The sequence below is a fragment of the Diadema antillarum genome, unplaced genomic scaffold (genome assembly GCF_040938485.1).
Source record: "Diadema antillarum isolate AM-2024a unplaced genomic scaffold, OU_Dant_1.0 seq00000081_RagTag, whole genome shotgun sequence".
Taxonomy (NCBI): Eukaryota; Metazoa; Echinodermata; class Echinoidea; order Diadematoida; family Diadematidae; genus Diadema; species Diadema antillarum.
This window is the reverse complement of record NW_027271174.1, coordinates 608,641-632,591: the sequence shown is the minus strand read 5'-3', so window position 1 is coordinate 632,591 and position 23,951 is coordinate 608,641. Positions and strand designations below refer to the sequence as shown.

General features: G+C 41.8%; 1 protein-coding gene across 1 annotated transcript; it reads left to right on the top strand.

The window, feature by feature from the left end:
* The first annotated feature begins 1,347 nt into the window (after nt 1-1,347).
* On the top strand, nt 1,348-23,474 carry LOC139726209 (uncharacterized). Its single transcript, XM_071637278.1, has 5 exons — nt 1,348-1,568; nt 7,985-8,063; nt 10,895-11,015; nt 13,521-13,617; nt 15,915-23,474. Exons 1-5 carry the CDS (start codon nt 1,535-1,537, stop codon nt 22,877-22,879), a joined length of 7,296 nt encoding a protein of 2,431 aa, XP_071493379.1. The 5' UTR covers nt 1,348-1,534; the 3' UTR covers nt 22,880-23,474.
* Nucleotides 23,475-23,951: the final 477 nt, after the last annotated feature.

Here is a 23,951-nt window from a genome sequence, read left to right as displayed (position 1 = left end):
AAATCCTGGTCGTTTTCATAATGATTTTGTTGTTAGTTACAGCTATGAGTATTCAAAATCTAGACTAAAGTATATACTTCAGACCACAGCGTATCATTCAAAATTCAACTAAGCCCAGTGGTTCACTATAAAAAAGCAGGAAAAATACTCGCGGGCTCTGAGAGCTTGTGACAGATACAGAAATTTGCAGTTTTCACACTTTTAGAAAAAAAAAAGTCATTCAGATTATGCAAAGCTCAATAGGAAAACAGACAGACGGTATCATAAATTCGTAATGTTATATAATTATACTCGGAACTTCCGACGATAATCCAGGAATACCAAGCACAATACATAGTGACATAATGTTTAGTTTTTGTAGGCATGTTCTAATTCCGTGAGTTAATATCAGAAGTATAGGCCTATAATTTGCGTATTTTTCGAATCACCCTGTAACTCAGAAAAGAGGTATAGAGTTGCTCGTCAGAGTTGGTCTTCAAATTGTTTTATTGTTTGTGTGTCTAGTAATGCGTTGATTTCTGATTTATCAAAGAAGAAGAAGAAGAAGATTTTATAGATGAAGGTGGAGTCTACTACGAACGAAAGGGAAGGACGGTGGTGGTCAGTGGTGGGGGGACCTTTTGTCCGGCGTATAGTAACTGCAGCTTTCTTCGAATCGCGTTTTTTTTTTCTTTTTCTTTTTGAGGCTATTGCTGTTTGACTCTGAATTCTCTGGAAATTTTTGTTCTCTCCGACTTGCTGTAATGTTATCGTGTGCAAAGAAGACAAGTGGTACTTTAATTATTGTACCGTTGTTGGCATTGATATGACTTGATTTGTTTTTTGTTTTTTGTTTTTGCTATTTTTATATCAATACATCGAACCTTGAAGAAGTATTATACATCCCTATTGCAGCTGCTTTTCGCAAGAAGCTATGCTGGGATGGTACACGGTGACATCAAAGGACAATTATTTACAAAAAAAAAAAAAAATTAAAATGTATCAAACGTGGCAGATAGCGAATATGATCAATATATTTTAGGTACAAAATCTTATTACTAGGTGCAAATAAAAACCAAGCCAGTGAATCTCTAGAATCTTGGATCCATACTGGGAGCTGCATGTTCCGTAAGCATTCGGATTTTCCTTTTGATCGGATTTTAGAAAGCGGAAAAATGAGTTTCGGCCGAAACAGGTGTTCTCTAGCTAGTCCCTCTGATGCTCGTTACAACTTTATATGGGGAGTTATTTACTGAAAAAGAAAGGGGGAAAAAAACTTGACACACACTGTCATGGGTGACATTACGAACGCAATCGCAATCAAATTAAAAAGTCGTCATATTTGGCAGAGCGCCATCTCGTGACATGAATTACTCACAGGAAATTCAAGATGGCCGTCAGGCTTACGCTGAGAAAAACCTTTATGGTGTTCACTGCCGTAAACACAGGCTCCTAAACTCTTACAATGAGAGTTTCAATTGCGCTTTTAACCTGACTTCTATGCTTCATCATATCATCTTCGTGACTTACAGTTGTTATTACGAAGACGAAGAAAATGGCCGAAAATCTCGTGAACGGTGATACTGAAAGTAAGTTCGCGTATTGAGTAACATGTCTACTCTAGTATTGCAAGCGTTTGCATACGTTCCGCACGTAGCATCGATAGCATGAACTCCGGCGGTGAACTGCTGGGCTCGCAGTGCGCTATTGGCGCAGTGTCAAGAGCTATTGAATTTGAAACCCATATTCAACACGAAAGTAGTATTTGAGAAACTTCTACCGATACACACGCCACTTTCCCCATTTGTACAAAATGTATGCCGGAGTACACGCAGAAAATCATAAGTACAAAATTCTAGGCCAAGAATGGTCAACTGTCCATTATTTTTTGTATCAATTACCCAATCACCATCGTTTGTGCAGACGTGACTGTTGAGTGTTGTCCAGTGTTGTTGATGTGGACAGGAATTCTGTAAATTTAACTGTTAGAGTAGGCCTACTAGACACTAGGCTAGACACTCTACAGACACTTAAACAGATGTAGCGTTAAATGACTCTAGAAGAACACGTAGAGAAAGTCTACGTACAGGCCTGCCTTAACCGTTAACTAACGGTTAAGTTTTAGGTCTAAATTACAGTCGGAACTGTCATAGCATAGACATTGCATTGGCGATTCTCACGTTTCAGTTTCTCTAACATTAGTATATAGTCTAGATCTAGTAAAAAGTTACAAACTTACATTATAATGTCATTGAGATGCAACTTTGATCGTAAGTAGGCCTAGGGGGCCTACCGGTAAGTTTTTAATTAAATTATTGCAGTGAACATTGTCGAGTGCATACTGAAATACATACGTACACCGCTGTAGGTTCTAATGCCACTTCGAGATTTGCTCGCTACTCATGCATTTATTAAATTATATGGCTATGCGTTCGTACGTGTGTACGTGAAGCCTACAACTGTACGTGGAGGCACATGTTCTGCTGAAAACAGCCAGCAAATGTGACCCAACTGATAAACTGTCAAGGTACACTGACTTCTGTTTTACAATGCTTCTGGACCCCATTGTTAGAAACTCAACATGCTATAAAACGCTAGTATCACCCACAGCTTTGCATTACTTTGATCAGAATCAAAAGATCATTGTTGCGCTTGATCCATTAATTCATTAAAATTGCATTTGATGTTTGTGTTCGAATGCAGATAAAAATCCTTTTTGCTTGTAAATGCAAAGTTGCATATGATGGGGGGTTCTTTTTATTTGAATTGTGTCTGACAATGGGGCCAAGGAGCATTAACCAGAATCCAGCTTTCCATCGGCATCAGATTGGTTGGCTAATTTTAGCTAATTTTTTCATGATCTTTAAATAGGACCTATTGGGGAGTAGTCCGAGCGAGTAGCAAATGATATGGCAATGATTTTTGTAATGATGGCTGATTTGGATTGCAATGACATCGTTGAGAAGCCGAGACATGTAAGAATAAATGAACATCTGTGTAACCATGTTGAATATGCCTACATGTAGGCCTATAGTGTGTCATTGTAATGCCATTAAGGCATTAACAATGCCTTGCCCCTAAAACCCCTGGATAGCCAGATTTTGTAAAGGCACAAAAGCAAATTAAAAATCTCACATCTGTCTACAGGTAGAAATTTAAATCCTTACAAACAGTTGAGATGTCACAACCAGCTAATTAACACTGAAATTTCATGTTCATGTGTGGACCCCATTCTGTCTAGACTATCTAAACTTTTAAAGTTTCTAGACACTTTTATAGTGTGTAAGTTGGGCCTACAGGCTACAGCTACATTTATGTAGAATGTATGTGTTATGTAAAAGATGTACATTTGTATCTTGTAGGTGTAGACTGTAGACATCTACAAATTGTACTAGGCTTTACACTCTGGTACACTTATAAGTGTTCGTTCAATATCATGTAATAGTCTGTCACTCTGATAGTAGGCCTGTGGAAAATAGAATCTGGAAGAGATTAGATTTGTACGCAAGAAAATGTTTCGAGCCTTTAGTTTACCGAATAATGTAAAGGGATTTGAGAGTTCAGAGTTTAATCTGATTTCAGACCTTTTTGACTCTACAACCATACCCAAAACCTTTTGGAGTAATCAGTCTACTGTACTTCACACTTTTTTTTTTTTCTTTATTTTCTGCAAGTACAGTACTGTACTCTCACATCCCTAATTGTAATAATGTCTTGTTTGAGTGTCATGCTGGTTAATTGAAAAAGAACTATGAATGCTGTACAGTCTGTACATGTGCATATCATGCATTGTACACGTACCTACAATGTACAGTGTACAATGGGGTGATTTCAAGTTCGGTGCTAGTGCTAGTGCTATCTCAGCATTAGCTCCGGCGATAAAACTGAACTTGAAATCACGTCGGTGTTGGGAGTTGACCCCGAAAATTATCATTATGACGTATTTCCGGTTGCTGGTGCTGGGCTCGGTGTCGAGCTCCGGCGATTGTGTTAGCGATTTACATGCTTTTTCCCTCTTGACTAACACTAGCCCCTGGGGATTATCATTTTCTTCATTTCAAGTTCGGTGCTGGTGTTAGCGTTGCCGTGCGAGACCCGTATTCACTTCCATTATAGATGCATGGTTTACGTGCAAAGTCTATGCTAATGCAATGGTCGCCCACGTAAAGAACATGAACACTCCAGACATGGCTGTAGAAATCTGGGCCTGGGAACAAAAAGATGTAAATTGTGTTTTAAAGAAGGAAGAAATTTGTGGCATGTTAATTAGTCTTCCTCGTTACGTGTCTAAAACTAAGCAGTTTTTGCTATATCTTTTTATATTTGACTTTAACTATGTGTCATCATTTTTTCGTTGCACAATTCCCGCGGAGCTTGCAGTTCTGTGATTCCAACACCTAGTGCTGGTGATCGATAATTTTGATCGGTATTGCCGCGTTAATCTGACCGTCGGTGTTGGAGGTTGATTTAAGGCTGTTATTTGGGAGCTAGCACTAGCACTAGCACTAGCACCGAACTTGAAATCACCCATGGTACATTGTAACAACATACTGTACGATAGTGTTTTTGTAAATTATATGTGCACATTGCATGCATTTTCTTGTAAATGTTGTAACTAGTAAATGCAGCAATGTGATTGTTGAAAGTTGACAGTGACTAGACATGAGCAAGTTTCCAATCACTCAATACTGAGGTTAAACATGTGATTTACAATTGTAGATGTGAGGTTTATGATCATTGACCTCCCTGACCCTTTGAATAATATATGTGAAGTGCTTTGCCAATAGGTGACAGAAAAAATTATTAGGGTTTGGCAATCTAGTCTACACAGTACATGAACTGTTGGTCTGCATTGTACACATTGTACACATGTACACGCTGCGCTGCTTGCATCTTGGTATTACAGTATACAATGTACATACCTGGTAATCTGAATTCCAAGATTTTAACAGGAAATCTCCCATCTTGCGTATAGATCTACAGCTGTAGTGGTACTAAGTGTATACAAAATTGGTATGAAGGCATTTTACTGCATTGACTGTAAGTGAAATATGGAATTACTATCCAGCAGATACATGTATCTGACCATTGCATTGATACAAATATGCAAAACATGCTGTAAAAGTGGAAATTTTTGCTGTGTTGAAATTTTTCCGCATTTCGCGCAACCAGAAACTCAGACCTACCAAGTCGCCAGCCTCTGGCGTTAGACTATTGCCTCAGCGCCTCATCTCATGCTCACACGCCCAGCATCCATTTTCTCACCCCTCAGGATGCAGCAAGGATAAAACAAAGAAAGACTGCATTTTATTCTCTGACAACCAGTTTAAGATCATGAGATTTGGTGTGCACATTTATACAGAATGTACCAGTCTGTGTAATGCAAAGATTTTTCATTAACAAATTGCCTCATAGGCATGCACTAAATCTGATAATTTCATATCCCAAATAAAAAACAAACAAACAAACAACTCCCTACCGAGGGGAGGGGGGCTTCCCCCTGCTCCCTTGCAGGGTCTCACTCCCTGCCACTTAACTTTGCATCTCTGGAAACTAGTGGGAAAATAAAAGCACCCAAATATTTTTGCTTGCCGTATACTGTACAACATACTGTAGTTTGTTTCCGTTGTTGATTTCTTGATTCCACTGAAATAAAGGATAATGTAACATCTTCTCATCCAGCAGTGAATGAGCAGAAACTTCAAAAATGTGTAACCTTTGAACTGAATGTCCGATTTTCCTCAATCTCTCACTGATGCATTCTGCAGTATTAAAGGGGCATAGTCCCGATAGTGTAGAGGGCGCTGTTGATGATGCTGCCGATCACCGTTAGCATTGATATGAAGATTACCGAAGTTGAGCTGTCATCAAGAGTAAAGTGCGTAGCTGTTTGCTAAGTAACGTTGCCTTTGTTGTCTTCTCAGCGCATCATGCAGTCTGTAGTAATGCCAGGGTGCGTGCATATGTGCTTGTTATTATGACATCACAAAAGAAGTTTGCTATAGCTGTCATCCCCCTCAGCCGAATCATGAGCCGAACTGTGATCCGACCACTGACTACAGTGAATCGGACTTCTTCGGACTCGGGGAAGTGGGCCAAAGCGTAAGCCCCAAAGAGGAGTCCATAGCGTACATGTAGGTCTCTATATAGGAAACTTGCGCCTGCGCCTGCGTACACATTTGACTACAGCACCGGGACCATGCACCTTTAATATTGCTGTATTCACTGCACTGCACTGGAACTGCATATTAGTGTGTGAACACAATGGAGAGAACTTTGAAGGAAGGGATTCCTGACATTCTCTACAAAGATCCTGGTTTCTCTTTGACCGCTGAAGCAAATCAGATGGGGTTTGCTGTAAGATATGGGTAGTACATCTAAGTTTATAGTTTCATACCCTGAAATTGTTGATTCACAATTTTTAAAGTTATCATTGTGGAGGATCCCATTGTAATTTTTTTTTTTTGACATACGGTTTGTTGTTCTATGCTACAGTATCTGTTGTCAAGAGCAATGTTTGATCATTAATTTGGAACAAACGATCACAATAATCCTTCTCAATAGTACAAATTTGGGATTTATAATGAAGTACACATTGTACATGTAATGGTTACATCCTGGGCTTGTCCCACCATCTCTATGTTGCTTATACGTGTACTGTACTCACCACTACAAATTGTAGACATGTACAGTAGAATGTACAATGTACAAGTTTGCCCATGGAAAAAAATATTTCTCTTGAGTAGAGGTGTGAAACACACACACACATAGAGTATAAAGCAGAGACTACATTTTGTATGGAGATAGGCCTATGCAGCCATAGTATGATAGAGGTGCTAGACTCATTTGACATGTACAGTATCATACAAGTGTATATTTGTACAGTATGTTTTCATTTATCCATCTGCTTTCAGGTGTGTACAAGTATGTGTGACATGTGTGTGTTTGTTTGTTTTTAAGTACATTGTATCTTATGCCTTATACTGTACATTGTACAGTATGTCACCACGATCAACAACGACAACAAAAGCACATTAATCTTGACATTGAATATTGAATGAATATTGCAATAAAAAGTTCAAGTTACAGCTTTAAAAAAAAACATAAGTTTTACAACATGTACAAACTGTAGACCACAGGTACTTTACAAAGCTACTGTAGGTTACAGTTAACAAGTGTTTTGATGATACAAACTGTACATACATGTACATTATGTAGTGAAAGACAGATAATCATGATCATAGTGTTGCTAATGAAGGATACTACAATATTCAAAACAAGTTTGGTGCTTGTATTAAACCTTGATTATTCTATGCTCATCATTGATCACCCCCCCCCCCCCCTTCTCTTGCATCAGTGACAAACAACCATGAATTAGCATACATACAACTGTACTTGTAGCAGGCCTGATGAAGTAAACAAAATCTCACATTCACATATTTCAGGATTGTATGCAGGGAGTAATTGAGACTGAGAATGCCAAGTGTCATCTATGTTGAAAAACAGAGCCCTTACCATGTTGTCTCTCTTCATACGACTTGAATGTCTGCACCAGTTTCTATCATAAAACGAGAAAATTTGTTACTGTCATATTTTTTTTTAATTTCACTTGTTGATACATGAATTATGACTGTACTGTGTTACCATAGTTTTCAAAGGTCATGATGGACATACACTGTACATGTAGTGTACAAACTCACAACTTAAAAGTTATTAATTTGTGTGTATTGTCATGTCTCATTTGACCTAAAATTCGCAAAATGCATTGATCAAGAAGTTGTAAATTTATGCACACTTCCGTAACCAAATGTGGTTGATCGATTTTTTGTTACTGCATGTGTTGCGTGGACTGAGCGATGTTTTGCTCCTGGTGACACCAATGTGCCTTTTTTGTTCTTAAATTTCATGATTGCAATTTGATACTGGGGCTTTCGCATTTATTTAACTACACCTATTTACAACTAATTGTAATTTTATCCTTTGTTGCTATACTCTCACAATTCAGCTTCAGTGCCAAGTAGTCTCCTGACGGTGAACTCGTCTCTCTTGGATACGACCTTTGACCCGGCAACAGACATCGATGGGTAGGTTGCATATAAGACTTGATGAGTGACTTCAACTTTGTAGATATTCTAGTGTATAAAATGTACAGTACAGTATCTCCCCCTTCCATCCCCCTCCCCACTTTCCCCTACCCCATCCCCACCCTCACCCAACAGCTAAGGGCAGAAGCCGTATAAGTTGCATCAAAGATTGTTAACACAGTACGGCCTCTCGAAAGCCGTCTGATGAGTTTCTTGCTTTTTAGCTCACCTGAGCCAAAGGCTCAAGTGAGCTATTGCGATCGCCCTTCGTCCGGCGTGCGTCGTCCGTCGTGCGTCATGCGTCGTGCGTCGTGCGTAAACTTTTTACATTTTCATCTTCTTCTTGAAAACCCCAAGACCGATTTTCATCAAACTTGGCAGGTAGCATCCCTAGGGGGTTAGGAACTCAATTTATTAAAATGGGCACCATGCCCCACCCAGGGGGCCCCCAGGGGGCCCAAACCCCCCAAAATTAAGGAATCTGTAAAAATCTTCTTCTCTAGAACCAGAAGTGATAGAGCTAAGTTAATACTATGAGTTAGTACATTGATGACTGTAGTTTCAAGTTTGTTCATGGCAGAATCAGGGGTGCCCCCCCCCCCCCCCTTGGGACCCAGGGGAGGGGGGTGAGGTTGGGTCCTAATGGGGCCTAAATTGTACATTTTCATCTTCTTCTTGAGAACCCCATGACCCATTTTCACCAAACATGGCAGGTAGCATCCCTAGGGGATTAGGAACTCAATTTATTAAAATGGGCACCATGCCTCACCCAGGGGTCCCCAGGGGGCCCAAATGCCCCAAAAGTAAGGAATCTGTAAAAAATCTTCTTCTCTAGAACCAGAAGTGATAGAGCTAAGTTAATACTATGAGTTTGTACATTGATGACTGTACATGTAGTTTCAAGTTTGTTCATGACAGAATCAGGGGTGCCCCCCTTGGGACCCAGGGGAGGGGGGTGAGGTTGGGTCCTAATGGGGCCTAAATTGTACATTTTTAACTTCTTCTTGAGAACCCCACACCCCATTTTCACCAAACTTGGCAGGTAGCATCCCTAGGGGGTTAGGATCTCAATTTCTTAAAATGGGCACCATGCCCCACCCAGGGGACCCCAGGGGGCCCAAACCCCCAAAATGAAGGAATATTTAAAAATCTTCTCTAGAATCAGAAGTTATAGAGCTAAGATAATACTATGAGTGAGTACATTAATGACTGTAGTTTCAAGTTGTTCATAGGAGATCCAGGGGTGCCCCTCTTGGGGGCGGGGGGTTGGTTGGGAAGGTCCAAATGGGGGCCTGAATTGTACATTTTCATCTTCTTCCTGAAAACCTCATGATGTATTTTCGTCAAACTTGGCAGGTAGCATCCCTAGGGGGTCAGGATCTCAATTTATAAAAATGGGCACCATGCCCCACCCAGAGGGCCCCAGGGGGCCCCAATCCCCCCAAATTAAGGAATCTTAAAAAATTTGGGCCCTTTATTGTACATTTTCATCTTCTACTTGAGAATGCCTGGTCAAATTTTGGTAGAGCTGTGAATAATTTAGATTAGTGACTGCGTGAAAGGTGAACTTGCGATACTCAGGTGAGCGCTAGACCCGCGGGTCTCTTGTTTGTTAATGGTTTGTTTTGTATCTTTCCCGCATCTGGGCTTGTCTTAATGAAGCACTGCGTGTGAACAGAGAACGTGTCAGAGCAGTAAGTTTTGAAGGACTACCACTGGTGCTAACAAAATATGAATAAAAGAAAAAAAAATGTTCCAAATTTAGAGTAGTGGGAAGGTCAGTCTATTTGTGTGAGGGGGAACAAATTGTCAGTCATACTTTTTTTTAAAGTGTTTGATGACCACATTGATCCAATACCGAATATTTGAATCACGCTCTGTGTGAAGTTTTCTGATTTATATGTTCTGTGTGCCAACAAAATAGATTTGGGTGGTTTCCTTCATTTTTTGCTGAGCGATTTGTAACAGAACAGAAATGAATCAACTGTTTTATAGTAGAGCACAAAAGATAGGGCTTATCACATGTATGAACTACTGTATAGTACGCTGAATATTTTGCGAGGTTTTTATTTTCGCAAATTTCGTGAGTCAGGTGCTATTCGCGAAATTAAAGACACACAAAAATATTGACTCTGATACCGATGTGGATGTGACGTACGCATGTACATTTCTCCGTTCAGTACAGGACTCCACGATCGCGAGCTTAACCACTCACGAAATCATCAGAAATTCCCCGATTCACGAAAATTCACACTCACGAAATAGAAGGCCTACAGTTGTATACAGTACTTATGAAAAATTTTGCTTGAAAAGGGCACTCCGTGGTAAAATACTCAAGGTGAAATGTGGCTTGCTTTGTGTACAAATCCATGATTGTCCCATCTGCTGCACATATTTGTTGCTTTTTATTTATTAAGTTTTTCACACAAATGACATTTGTCAAAATATATATCTGTACCTGTGTAATCTACAGATCAAGGAATATTAATAATTTGTGGATAAATCTGCAGAAAAGCAGAAAAAAAAAATCATCAGTACCATTATTTTCTTCATACATACTGGTTAAAAAAATGAAACAAGCCCCATATTAGTTAATCAGTATTTGCTTGATTTCATTTAAAACATTCTCTGGTCATTTTTTTTTTTCTTCACCATCCTGTTTTGCTTAACCCATTGAGGACGAGCTGATTTTGTAATAACACTCATTTCCCACAAACACCTACCCGAGTACTCTCATGACTAGTCTTCAATGGGTTATACATTTGTAATATTTGTCTCTTTCTGAACTGCTAACATACCATGTACCACCCTGACCTTTCACCTCGCTCCAGCAGTGACGAGAAGGCCAAGAAGAAGTCTCATCATGCCGAGATTGAGAAGCGACGGAAGTGCCGCCTCAACGAGTGCATCAACAAGCTGGTGGAGGTTCTGCCGGACAAGGACAGCAAACGAGTGGGTGTTCTCGGCCATCATTTCTACTTTGACATGGAATGAAAATCAACACTGTAAAACCAGAAATGTTCACATGAGCGAAATTTTCGCTGATGTCGTGAGGAGTCAATATTCGCAAAATTAAAATGCGCATAGGAGTTCTTGTCTACACTATATGCATTGAATGCAAGTGGTAATTCATGAAAATTTCATGCCGCAAAAAAGGCAATCTGCTACGATTTGCAAAAATTCATTGCCATGAATGTTTCTGGTTTTACAGTATTGTACCGTCCGACCTCTTTTATCTGGCCGGGTCGGCACTGACACTTGTCTTGTTAAGTTATTTGGCCAGATATGGTAGAAACAATGTTTATATATAGTACAAGGAACCTGCCATTTCAGTGGTAGCTCTGTAGGTAGTGTGCGCTGCAACAGAAGTGTAATTTATGCTGGTCTGCTTCAAAATCATAGTCATGAAATTGAAACATTTCACTGTAAAATCTATAATATTTGTTGTAGGGAATAGCTCAACAATAGTGAATTTTCAACAAAATTTTGGCAAATGAAAAATGATCCATGCAGTATTTACAGGGTGCTTTATATGCATTTGTATAAACTACTCACAACTATTATTCAATCCATGTTGCCCTATGTCGAGGGGGGGGGGGAGATAACAGGACATCAACAGAAATGTATAACCAGGGACTGCATTTACCTCACAGCAAACTGCGATTTAAACATTAAACCAGTTAAATCTTCATGATTTTGATTTGATGCGGTGTTGCCTAGAAATGAACTCATGAGTTACTAGATACAGGTGTACGTATATCGAAGAGTGCAACTCTGATCATGAAATTTGATTTTATAACCACAATTCAAGCAGCAAAGAAACATTGTCCTACAATGAATCGTACAGTGTACCTTTGCAAAGTACATTGTACCTACAATGTACTTTACATGTACTGTCCAGAAATGTGCAAAAGGATGGATGGGTTGCTATTAACTTGTTCACATACTTGTTGGAGTGAAACCACTCAATATCTGCATAGGTTGCTGAATGATGGCCTCATATCATTTGATAGGAGTAGGGGTTCATGGTTTGAGGCAAAAGCATTTAATATCTTACAAGATGAAAAGAAGTGGGCCCAGTGTTTTACTGGGGGAAAAATAAATGAAAAAGACTGGACAGTGAAGACCTATTTTCATTTGTATCAGTTAAATGAGTAGGAGTTCTTGGCTTGAGACAATTTGCACGCTTGTAGTAATTCAAAGGATGATAGAAAAAGTGGAAGACTTGATAGTGAAGGGAGAACGGTTTGTTTTGTTCTATTTTTGAAATGCCTCAGCTATGAATTGTCAGGTACATCATGTGTTTGGGTTATCAATGTCTGTCTGCCCACCTATCTTTCGGTCTGTCAGTCTGTCCATTATCAGTTTATGTTGACAGGGACTCACTTGAAGCATTAGTCTGTACACTACAAAAAGCGGTGATGGGACAACCAACGGGGTACTCATTACATAATGTCATTGGGAAATACGTGAATGATTCAGCTTCATAGTCATGTCAACTCTGACTTTTAACGAAGAGGTTTGATTTCAGGACAGGTCTGTTTGATAATGTTGCACCCCAGTTTGAAGACAAAACAATGAGACGAGAGCAGTAACAATAGAGTCATTATACATTGTATATGGCATCATTATTCTCTCTTGTAAAGAAGACTTCCAGTGCAGTTTTTTCTTTATTTGGAGGAATGAACTTCTTTTGCCTCAGAAGATGCATTAGAGTTTGATATCTTTGATATTATAGCTGAGCCGTAGAGTACTGTACATGTATGTGTTGCCATTGACTGACAGCAAGTCAAATGTAGCATCTTTCAAAATGAAGTCACAGTCAAATTGAAATGATTTAAGTATTTTCCTCAATGTGATCGTAGTATGCCTTTACAGATGACATGTTGATCTTGTAGCCTTGTGCTCAAGTTTTCATCAAACCTTGCTCAAACATTTGATCATCATTTGCTAATATTTCATTACTTTGATTTGTTTTGTTTTGTTTTTTTTTTTTTTGGGGGGGGATAAACTTTATGTACACATTACCTAAATGTTATTTGAAAACTGCAGGTATTTATCGCGGTCTAAACTTCATGCTTGTACTGTAAATGTGGATATTTTCACATGAGTGAGTTTTCACACTCTGCCATGTATGATGAGTTTTGCATGTTTTTAATTCTGCAGAATCAAGACATAATAGATAATGGCACAAGTAAAGAGGAAAATATTTACATGCTTTTATTTTCACGCTAATTTCTGGTCACACAAATTTCTGGTCGCACAAAAAATTTCTACACTGAAACTTTCCACATTCACTGTATCTATCTATCTATCTATCTATCTCTATCAAATCTAACAGGACACAAAGTGATTTATTTTCTAGATGAATGCACTGCAGACTACATGTGATCCAATGTTTCCCTACTGGGAAAGATTCATCATCATCATCTCTGATATTCAAATTTTATTTTGCAGAGCAAGACCCAGATTCTTGATGACACGTATGACCTTGTGGTTGAGCTGAAAGAAAAATGCAACAGACTCATCATCCAGAACGCGCCAGAGTCAGAGGGTAAGAAAACTTCCAAAAAGAGATAAAGTTACAAAGAAAAGTTACTATATTTTTGACAAAAGACATTACAAGGAAACATGAAGATATGCTTGTCTATGGGAAGATGTGTTCTAATGTCTTTTGTTAAGCCAGGGCTCAACATTAGTGGTCCGGGGCCATTTAAAATTTATGGTGAGCACCCAAATTTCCGAAAAGGTTATCTTTTTGTGGTCTGATTGGGCAGCTAGAATTCAAAATGAAATTGTATCTTTCCTTTTGTTTTGGGCCACCCAAAATTTTGCATTCAAAGATTTAAGTGACCCAAATGGTCATGTAGCGAAATATGTCAGTGTCGAGCCCTGGTCAATTATATAGGTATTTTACCAGTGATTGACAGCTTATGTCACTGGCAAAATCTTGGTTTTAGAGGTGGTTTTTGTTTGTGTTTTTTTGCTTTGTTTTGTGGGCGTAGCCAAGTGTCCAATAAAAAATGTAAAAAGAATTGCTATTAAGTAACATGTGATTAGGGTACATACATGTAGATAAATCAATACAAGTCAACATGCTTTTCCATTGCAGAGTTCCTTTAACAGATCGGTAATGACCTCATGCTTTTCACATTTACCATGTTACAAGGTGTTCTCTGAATTAATGGTGGATGTGAACCAGGCACTATGTTATCACATTTTGTTTCATGTGATGAAACATGCATCTGGAATGCAACATTTCAAAACCATGGATGTGCTATTTAGACCTCTTAAATGTTCTTTGCATCATAGACTGCAGAATGTTTCCTTTAAAAAAAATATTTCTTCATTTAATCGTGTGTTACTAGCCCAGGGAAGGGGGGGGGGGGGGAGGTGGGGGTAAATAAGCAGTTGAAAAAAAAATAGCAGTTTCCAATGACTTTTGTGTGCACAATGTATCCTGGTTTTTGAAAGAAGTATTGTCAGATGATTGTTCTCCCTGGTTTTTATGCCTCTGCCACGAAGTGTCGCCGGAGGCATTATGTTTTCGGGTTGTCCGTCCGTCCGTCCGTCCGTCCGTCCTTCCGTCTGTCCTTCCGTCTGTAATCAATTTTGTGGACAGCGTATCTAAAAATCGTTAGAGGTATCCTAATGAAACTTGGCATGTATATGTATGAGTGGGTGAAGTTGTGCCTGTCAAATTTTGGGCGCACAAGGTCAAAGGTCAAAAGGTCAAGGTCAAATGCTCAAAATTTCACTATTTCCCCTATACCTGTGCAATGCCTGGAGGTATTTTCTTGAAACTTGTTGTATACATCAACTACCAAATAAAGATTCCCTAAAGAGAGCTTTGAGTCATGAGGTCAAAGGTCAAGGGTCAAAGGTCAAGTGAAAATGTAAAAATTTCACTTTTTTCTCCATATCTCACAAATATTTCAAGGTATCTGCATGGAACTTTAGTATATATATGCATGTACTGACTGGCAGTGATCATGTAGGGAATAGGGGTCATGGGTCAAAGATCAGGGGGTGAAAGGTCAAGGTCAACTCATCAAAATGTCATTATTTCTCTCTTATCTATGCAATGCCTGCAGGATTTTTTCTTGAAACTTAAATGTATGCATATATTACCCAATGCAGATTCTCTTGGAAGTTTCTTGCCTAAAGGTCAAAGGTCAAAGGTCAAAGGTCAAGTGAAAGTGTGAAATTTCACTTCTTCTTTAAACTTATAAAAGGGTCAAAAGTTGGGTACAAATCCTTAAATCCCCAAATACCTGCACTCTTAGACAGTATAACCATTCATCCATATAAACCTAGTACAAGGATAATGAACACTCAATGCATTTGTGACAAACCTGTCATTTTGTTATTTTGCCAGTTATGTGAACACACATTGTCAAGACATTGTGCTATAGACCTATTCGGAGAACCATGCATTATGGCGGAGGCATACCCGTCGCCATAGCAACATTTCTAGTTCTCAGATAACATCTCTCTTGGTTATCGACAACTATTCTAGATAAAGAGAAATGGTGAAAATCAAGAATTAAAAAAAAAAAAAGGAAATACATAGTAAATTAAAGACAGAGTTCATATTTTCATGTGTCTCTCAATTCGCGAATAGTTCCTGACTTGCGAAATTCAAGAAAATCAAAACCTCGCAAAATATTCGGCGTATACAGTATTAGTGTATGAAAAATCAGTTCATATGCACTGTACACAACCTCAATGGATGATTACTGTGTCCTTAGGCAAATTTCTCTTAGAGCAAATTCTGGGAGGTTAGGTGACAGTCATTAATTCCTGAAACTTCACTCTTGATTTTTGTTTTGCTGTTTGGTTGCTTTACAGTTGATGAAATTGAGCGGCTGATGGAGGAGAATGCCAGACTCAAGAAGGAGAATGACCAATTCAAGGAGTTCTTCCGCTCAATGAACTGTTCAAGCGACTACAAGACCCACATCAAAGCAGCAAATGCTAAGATGAAGAAAAGTGCAAAGGTGGAGCCGCCCTCTGATGAGCTCCTTGGAGGTAGCCAGAACATCATCATTCAGTCTCCTACAGCAACTGTGATGGGATCACCAAATCTTGTTGCCATGCCAACTAATCAGTTGACAATATCCAGTGGAAACAGAGCTGGGAATAATGGCGGTATGATTCAGTCTGGATCTAACACAGGAGGGCTGCTACTTGTCACAACAAGTAATTCTGGGACTAGCGCAGAGCAGACAAATCTCATCGCCACGGGATCTGGCAATTTCGGACAAGTTACAAGTGTTTTGAGTGACAAACCTGAAGCTGATGTGCAGTCTTCTCCCATTCTGCAGGGAAATGAAGGTCAGACGAATCAAACTGTGTTTTCAGACGGGAAAGTGCTGCAACCTTCTAATCAAGCAAATGTCACAAATTCTGCCATGACGTGTACTCACGAAGCATCCAACCAGAGCAGTGTTGCACAGGTCAATACCACAACTGCGGAGTCTACAAATACCACTGCTGTGACACAAGTCATCAGCACCCCAATCACAACTCCAGCTTCTCAGAATACCGTGCTCCTGCAGTCGGGGTCAGGCGGCATGAGATTGGTGCAACAGCCAGTCCAGTCGCAAGGTCAGACTGTGCTTATTCAGCTGCCAGGCCAACCAAATCAGTATGTTCCTGTTCGGATTGCACCACAAGTGAATCAGCCGCAGCAGGTCATTCTCACTTCACAGCAAGGAGTCAATGTGATCGGTTCTCGGGGTAGTGCCATTCAACCGAAGACACCAGTCAAAAAGAAACAGCCTGCACAGCTCAAGGTGAAAAACCTTTGCCCTTTGCAACCTGATTCAAGAAAACCTGGTTCACCGATTGCCTCACAGTCAAATATTCAGCCAATTGCTCCAAACACTGTGACTGTTAGACTCCCAGTTGGGCAGTCCACAAATCAGCAAGGGACCCTGGTCGTGAACAACCAGGGACAAATTGTTCTTCAGCAGCAACAGCCGACAAATGCTGTTATCGCAGGGAATATGAATGTGCAGATGCCAGTGCAGGTTGCTCCAAAGCCACAAGTAACTCAGAACATTGTTTACATCCAGCAGAACGGCCAACTCATTCCGGTAATCCTGCAGCAGAATTCTGGAGTCCAGCAGACGGTAGGAGGGAACACCCTTATTCAAGGACAACAGCCCTTGAGGGTTCAAGTCTCACAGAACATGCCCAACAGGCCAATCCAGTCAGGAACAGTAATGTCTGGTAACAGCAGCCTGAGTACTGTTGTGTCCCAACCGGTTGCCTCTACAATTGTGCAGACTTCCACACACTCTCTTCAAGGCGGCCAGATCACCAACAATCAAGTGCAGCTCGTTGAAGGAACAGCTCCTTCCACAGTTTCATCCTCGGCACAAGTAGCTGCCCACACAGTTCAAAGCGCTGGCAGTGATCTGACTTCTCCTCTGGCAGTCGAGACATCAATGGGGAATGTTCCAACAGAATCAGATAACATGCAAGGAAACCCCGAGGCGTTTGCAACGAATGACATCCTTGCCAAGGCAGCTGAAAGCATTTTCTCTAGCGTGTCTGACACCTCACCTACCATGCAACTGGGAGACCTCCAGCAAGGTTTGCAAGATCCCCACACAAATTCAAGGCTTGAACCTTCATTCAATCCACCAGTGATGAAGAATAGTAATGGTATGATGAGTGGTCAGTCAGCTCATACTGGAATTGATATTTATGATCTCCCTGATGACATGGATACATCATCGAGCAAGGGAAAGCACAAAAAGAAGAAAAAGAAAAAGTCAAAATCAAAGGAAAAAGAAAAGAAGAAAAAGGAAAAGGATAAAGAAAAGAACAGAAAGAAAATTGAACTGAGTGCCCCTGATACTGCAAGCTCAGACAATGGGGAAAGAGAGTCGGGTGATGTTGCCGAGATGAATACTATATTAGAGAGCATTATTGGTAGACCCCTAAATGACGAGGTCATTGATCAAGAGAGCGAAAAAGCCAAGAATATCGGGGATACCTCAGGGCCAATGGGCTTGCCAGTGTCATCAAGCGGAAATTCATCACTGAACAACTTTTCTGCCGAAGCACTGCTCACCGTGGGGACTGGAGACACCACAGCAGCAAATCACAAAGATGTGTCGAGTAGTATTTCTGCAACAGTGACATCAGTAGCTGAGACAAATGGACACTCTCTCTTTGGGCTAGGAGGCCTGGGCTACAATACTGATATTCTAAGCAACTCAATGAGTGTGAGTGGTCTTCCAACATACATTGATGATGAGCAGGAAGAGCAAGAGATAGAACCTCCCTGTAATTCTATGGACGTATCCCATAGTGGTTCAACACGCAGTTCCACAGTGCAGGAAGTCCCTACCACTGCAGCTGCCGATACATCAGTCAGTGTTAGTCCGACACAGACAGGTGATACTATGTCACTTACTTTTCCGGCCCAAGACGCTGAAAGGCCACTGTCTTCGGAAGCGAAATTGACTTCGGAAACCAAAACAGTGACAACTCCCTCTGACGGCTTCCAGAATTTTTTGACCCCGTTTTCATCAATCAGTAGTCTTCTAGAGCCATCATCAAACCCAGCTAGGGATGCTTCCATATCTTCACTTCCAGAAACCAGCCAAAAGGAATCATCTCCACCCAATCCTTATTCTGCAGTGGCATCAAGTCCCTATCAGCATGGATGGATATCACACCACTCCAAGGCATCAGAGTTGGCCAGAGGTATTCAGCCAGCTAAGTCACAATCGCCGGTCAGCACTGGAGTCACTGTAACAACCATCAACAGCAACACTGCTGTGACCACAACTTGTACCAGTGTGAACATGAGCGCCCCAGTCAGCAGTGTCGTCTCAACATGTGCATCCCAATCGCTCTCTTCAAGCAGTGTCAGCAAGTCTTCGCAGCCATCAATGAATCCCTTCTCTCAACCTTGGCTAACTCAGGCCCCAACAGAGTCATTTCTTGATTCAGTGAGTCAGTCGGATCCAAGGGGTGCCAACTTACAGAACCAGCAGTTGGCAGACATTCTGCAAAGCTTTCCAGCATTGTCTGATCCCAAAGGCCCTACAGCAACACAGAGTAATACTGATTGCATGTCAAGTGCAGGGGATATCTTAAGCCCACTGTCGAGTACATCCAAGCCTCAGTCGTCACTAGAGTCATTCTTTGGCATCAATACCTTATGTGAGAGTAGGTCAATGGGGCAGTCATCTGGAAATGGGGATATGTTCCAGGGCATTGCTAGCATATCAACACCAAGCAAAGAGAGCAATCAGAGCAATCGGGACAACTTTATTGCACTGTCAAATTATCCTGTGACTACCTCTAGCACCCCAACAACTACCCATGCAGAACAGAATTCATTCATGCAAGGCTCCAGCATGGAACCACCAAAAGACACCTCACTGAGTAGTTCCAGCAAACCAGTGTCTTCATCACCAAGCTATTCCCTGCAGAACCGACTGACATCTTTGATTGCAACTTACAGAGAACAAGTTGCTCAGCAAGAGACAGCATTGCCTAATGCAGATGAGGATCCACAGCGGATATCAAATGACCAGCTGTTTCCTCCCCAGGCACAAGAAAATAGGGAGGATTCTGGCAGAAGTTCGGAAAATTATAATCGCCATCCTCCACCCAAGAGTAGGGCGCCGCCTTCGGCGAGCTTGCAGCCAGCTGGGTCGGCAAGTGATGTTCCATCCTCACAAGCAAGCACTGTCAACAACCAACAACAAAGACGTAGACAGACTGAGCAGAATCCCCACCGGAAATCACAGGTGCGTGAGATCCCAGTGAAAACATTCTCCACAATGACTTTGCACCGCACTCTGACAGCTGACATTTCAGAGGAAGGCAGCAAAGCAAAGGAGCAAGAGGAGGAGCTCCAAAGACATTCTCAGCCGGCGCAAATGCAGCAGCCACCGCAACAGCAGATGGAAGAAGAGCAACGGGAGGAAAATCAGCTTCCATCGGAAACATTCCGCTTAGTCCCAGAGCAGCTACAGCAGGCAGGAGACAGGGCTGATGTGACTCAGCATGCACAAATACCAGTGAAACAAAAAGGGAACAAGAGCAACAAAAAGAAGCCAAAAGGAAAGGCACAGGGGGATCCCAAGAAGAGTGCAGGTGTTGTCGATGAGAGGGAGGATTTGGACAGTGTTGGCAGAATTGAACTGGATAAAGCTCTCGTGCATAAGTTTCCCTGGCTTGCCGAGTCACCAGATGAGAAATCAAACAATCGGGATGGCAAGGAGATGATGGGTGCAGGAAGGCAGCAGATGGGTCAGCATACAAGTAATACCAACCCCTTCAGTGTACAAAGTATCTCACAGAGCTCCTCAAAGAAATTTACGGCAAGGACAACAGCTGGCAATGACAGGCAAGCTGGAGGAGAGAAGAAAAATAATCCACCCCCATATCCTTCGAGAGGGCCAATGGCCTCCTCAGACGGCCATAATCTTCCGCTGTGGAACCCGTCAAGTATGGCTCCCAACCTACCTTTGTCATCTGCATCGTCCGCTGCACCGAAACATCAACCCTCCCATGGTCAGTCACAAAGACAAGAAAATTCAGTCGTGATGTCTACCAACAGGCAAACTTTGCCTAATTTCCATGACGGCACAAACCAAAACAGATCAAATGCTGGAGGCATGCATCGCCCTCCGATGTATGAAGTATCGTCAGGCAATACACAATCAGTTCATTCATTGGTGCAGGCTGCTGTTAGCAAAGCAAGCAATGCGGCTCTTCTGGCACAAAATACCTCGGTTAGTGCAGCAAACGTCGAGAGGAGTAGAAGTGTGGCCAAGAGTAAAAAAATCGCCCACAGAACAGAAGTCGTCACATCCAGTCAGATGCTGAGACAATCGGACATTGATGACAGCTTGGATTTCCTCTCCTCCGTATCAAGCAGCTCAGCATTTCCAACGTCAATGGCCTCAACTGTGAACATGGACATGTTTGGAAACTCGGCACCCAGCAGCTCTGTTCTGACCAAGCAGAATGAGCAGCCTACTCAGTCCATGACCAGGAGACCTCAGCCTGAGGAAAAACAGAGTCATCCTGACTCTGCCAATTCCAGCAATCTTCTGTCGGGTGACTATGGTTCCAACTTGACTTCCAGTATGGCACAAGACAGTTTCTCTTTCTCCCAGTGGAACTTGGAGCCCACACAGACAGATGTTAGGGAGAGTAATAGAGGCAATGCTCACAAGATCCAAGAGTTAGCATCTCCTCCACAAATTCAACAGATGCAGCGTGGAGGGAATAATTCTGTTAATCTGGGATTTGGGGATGCTTCAAATCTTGCCACAGGTGATGATTTAGATTTTTCCACGCTTGCACCGTTTCAGGCCAGCAATCAACCACATCGCACCCCAAGTGACAGGCAAACCCCTCAAACCCAGACGTACTCAGTGCCAAGCGGACGTTCCAGTGTAGCCTCCATGGAGCCAAGTCCCCTGCAGGCGAGCCCTATGAACTACAACATGCAGGATGGTGGTCACATGGGGCAAATGAATGATATGCCTCACTCAAATTCAAGTAGCAGGGGACCACCTAGTGTTGAGGCTCCGCAGCAGCAGCAGCAGCAGCAGCAGCAGCACCGGAGGATGTCCCAGTCACCAATGTTGCAGAGTTCACACACAGGGCAGGGTGTCAAGAGGCCTGCTGGTGATGCTCACCACATGAACCTGGCAAAGAAGGCTAATCCTGGAGCCCAGGCTGCCCGCAGAACTGCACATCAGACTAACCTAGATTCAAGGCAGCACTCAAATATGCATGGTAATCAGCAGCAACACATACAAGGCAATGCAGTGCAGTTCCAGTCGCAAAATGTGAACTCACAGAGTCAAGCAGGAGACATATCGATATCCAGCGTCGAGGCACAGAGAGCGAATATGACTTCACAAAGTGGTGGCAGAAACCACGATGGTAACCGCTCAAAGAAACGAACGCAGAATCCATCTGACATCTTCAACAGGGATCCACACGAGGTTGACAGCAGTCGCAGTACTTCAATGTCTCTCTTGCAGGACTCTGTTCCTTGGGCCTCGCTGAGCACTTCGCAGCGCTCTGTCGTCTCCAGTTCAGAATCAACTCATTCCACATTCCTGCCAAACTTTTCAACCAGTTCACAAACGCCGCACAGTAGTGGCAGTCAGTCGGAGAGTGTGCCTTCATCATCCAGTAACTCTTCCCTGATTTCACCTTCGCGGAGACTGCGGCACAGTGAAATGCCGACGTACTTCTCTCCACCTTTTCCGGGGGCGATCCTTCAAAGCCCTCCACAGTCAAAGAGCAACCTGTCTAGAGAGACGGACATTACACCTTCATTCAACACTATGTTTTCTCCTGCAAGGGCTGGAGGGTTGCATGGGGTAGGCATGTCTACGAACTTTCCTGTCTTTGATCACCAGCCTTCGGGAGGTTTCAACATCAGCAAATCCAATCAGCTCACCGGGGCGGGCATGACGTCTTCATTCAATTTCAATAATATATTCAATGACTCATCGTCAATGACGGGGACAAGTCACATATCGGAGGCGCCTCCCTTGAACCATGGCATAGGGCTTCCTCCCACAGTACATCTCCATAGTAACCCTTCCATACCGGTGGAGGACAGTGTGCTACAGACAAACATGGGGCAGCGCCACGCGGGCCAGCACTTTGCAAACATGCGGGTGGACAGTTTGCTGGGCCAGAACCGAACAGGGGATGTGCGGCCACACTTTAAAGTGGGTGTGCCTCCACCAATGGGAATGCCACAGCACTTCCATGGGTCTACGTTTAGTCACTCTATGCCACCGTACTGAGAGGCCCAGGTACCAGTGGTATACGTATGATCTGAAATACATGTGTTGAGTACATCTGCAACTCCAGTAGCGATGGAGGCGACTGTTCACTATCCCACTAACCCCTGTATGAAATTTGTGCTATCAAGAGTCATGCTGTTTGAATCATGTACCTCAATTATGAACAGATTTACCCTGTGGCATTAGTGCTGTACCCAAAGTATCTAAAGTTCTGTCCTTATTTTCTTATTATTATTCTTTGTGTTACCAGGAATGCAAATCATTAAATCAAGAGATCATTATGGAGTGGTAAAACTTCATGCATTACTGCCAAGTAGTTTGTTTATTCTTTGTTAGGAATAATATTTCTTCCGCTTAAACAAGAGTTTGAAAGCAAAACAAAAAACCAAACTGTTTTCTATTTATTTTAGATTTTAACTAGCATAAAATAAGTATCTGGTATTATTAATGATGTAACCAAAGTCACCACAGGCTTTTAGTGTTGTTTTTGTCTTTTCTTCTAATTTTTCCTTCCGTGTATTTTTTGACAGTGTATCAAGTTGTATTCTGATCTACAGAGGGTGGTGGCCTCATTATGTGCTATAACTAAAAAGGGCTGAGCATAGACACACTTTACTATCCACACAAATGAGAAGTCAAAAAAGTAATAATTCAGTAAATGAATATGAGTAGTTGGTGAAGAACGCCAGTTTTCAGGTATGAGATTGTTTTCAATTTGTCTGCCCTCTGTACAAAAGAAATTTGTGAGATCGCAACTGTTGATCTGTATTTTTGACAAATATGTCGGGGGAAAAAAAGGAACCAGCAGGAATTGAACCTGTCATTTGCTTTTCAGGTAGCAACACTACCACCAGGCTGTCCGTGGATGCCGGCAATGACACAATGATAGCCTGCTGGTAGTGACGCTGCCTGGAAAGCAGTAGATGGGAAGTTGGATTCCTGCTGGTTCCCTTTTTCCGATATGTTTGTTAAAAATGTATATCAGAAGTTGTGATCTTACAAACTTCATTTGTACAGAGGGCAGACAAATTGAAGAAAAACTCATGTGTCATGTATTACCCCCTTTGCTTAA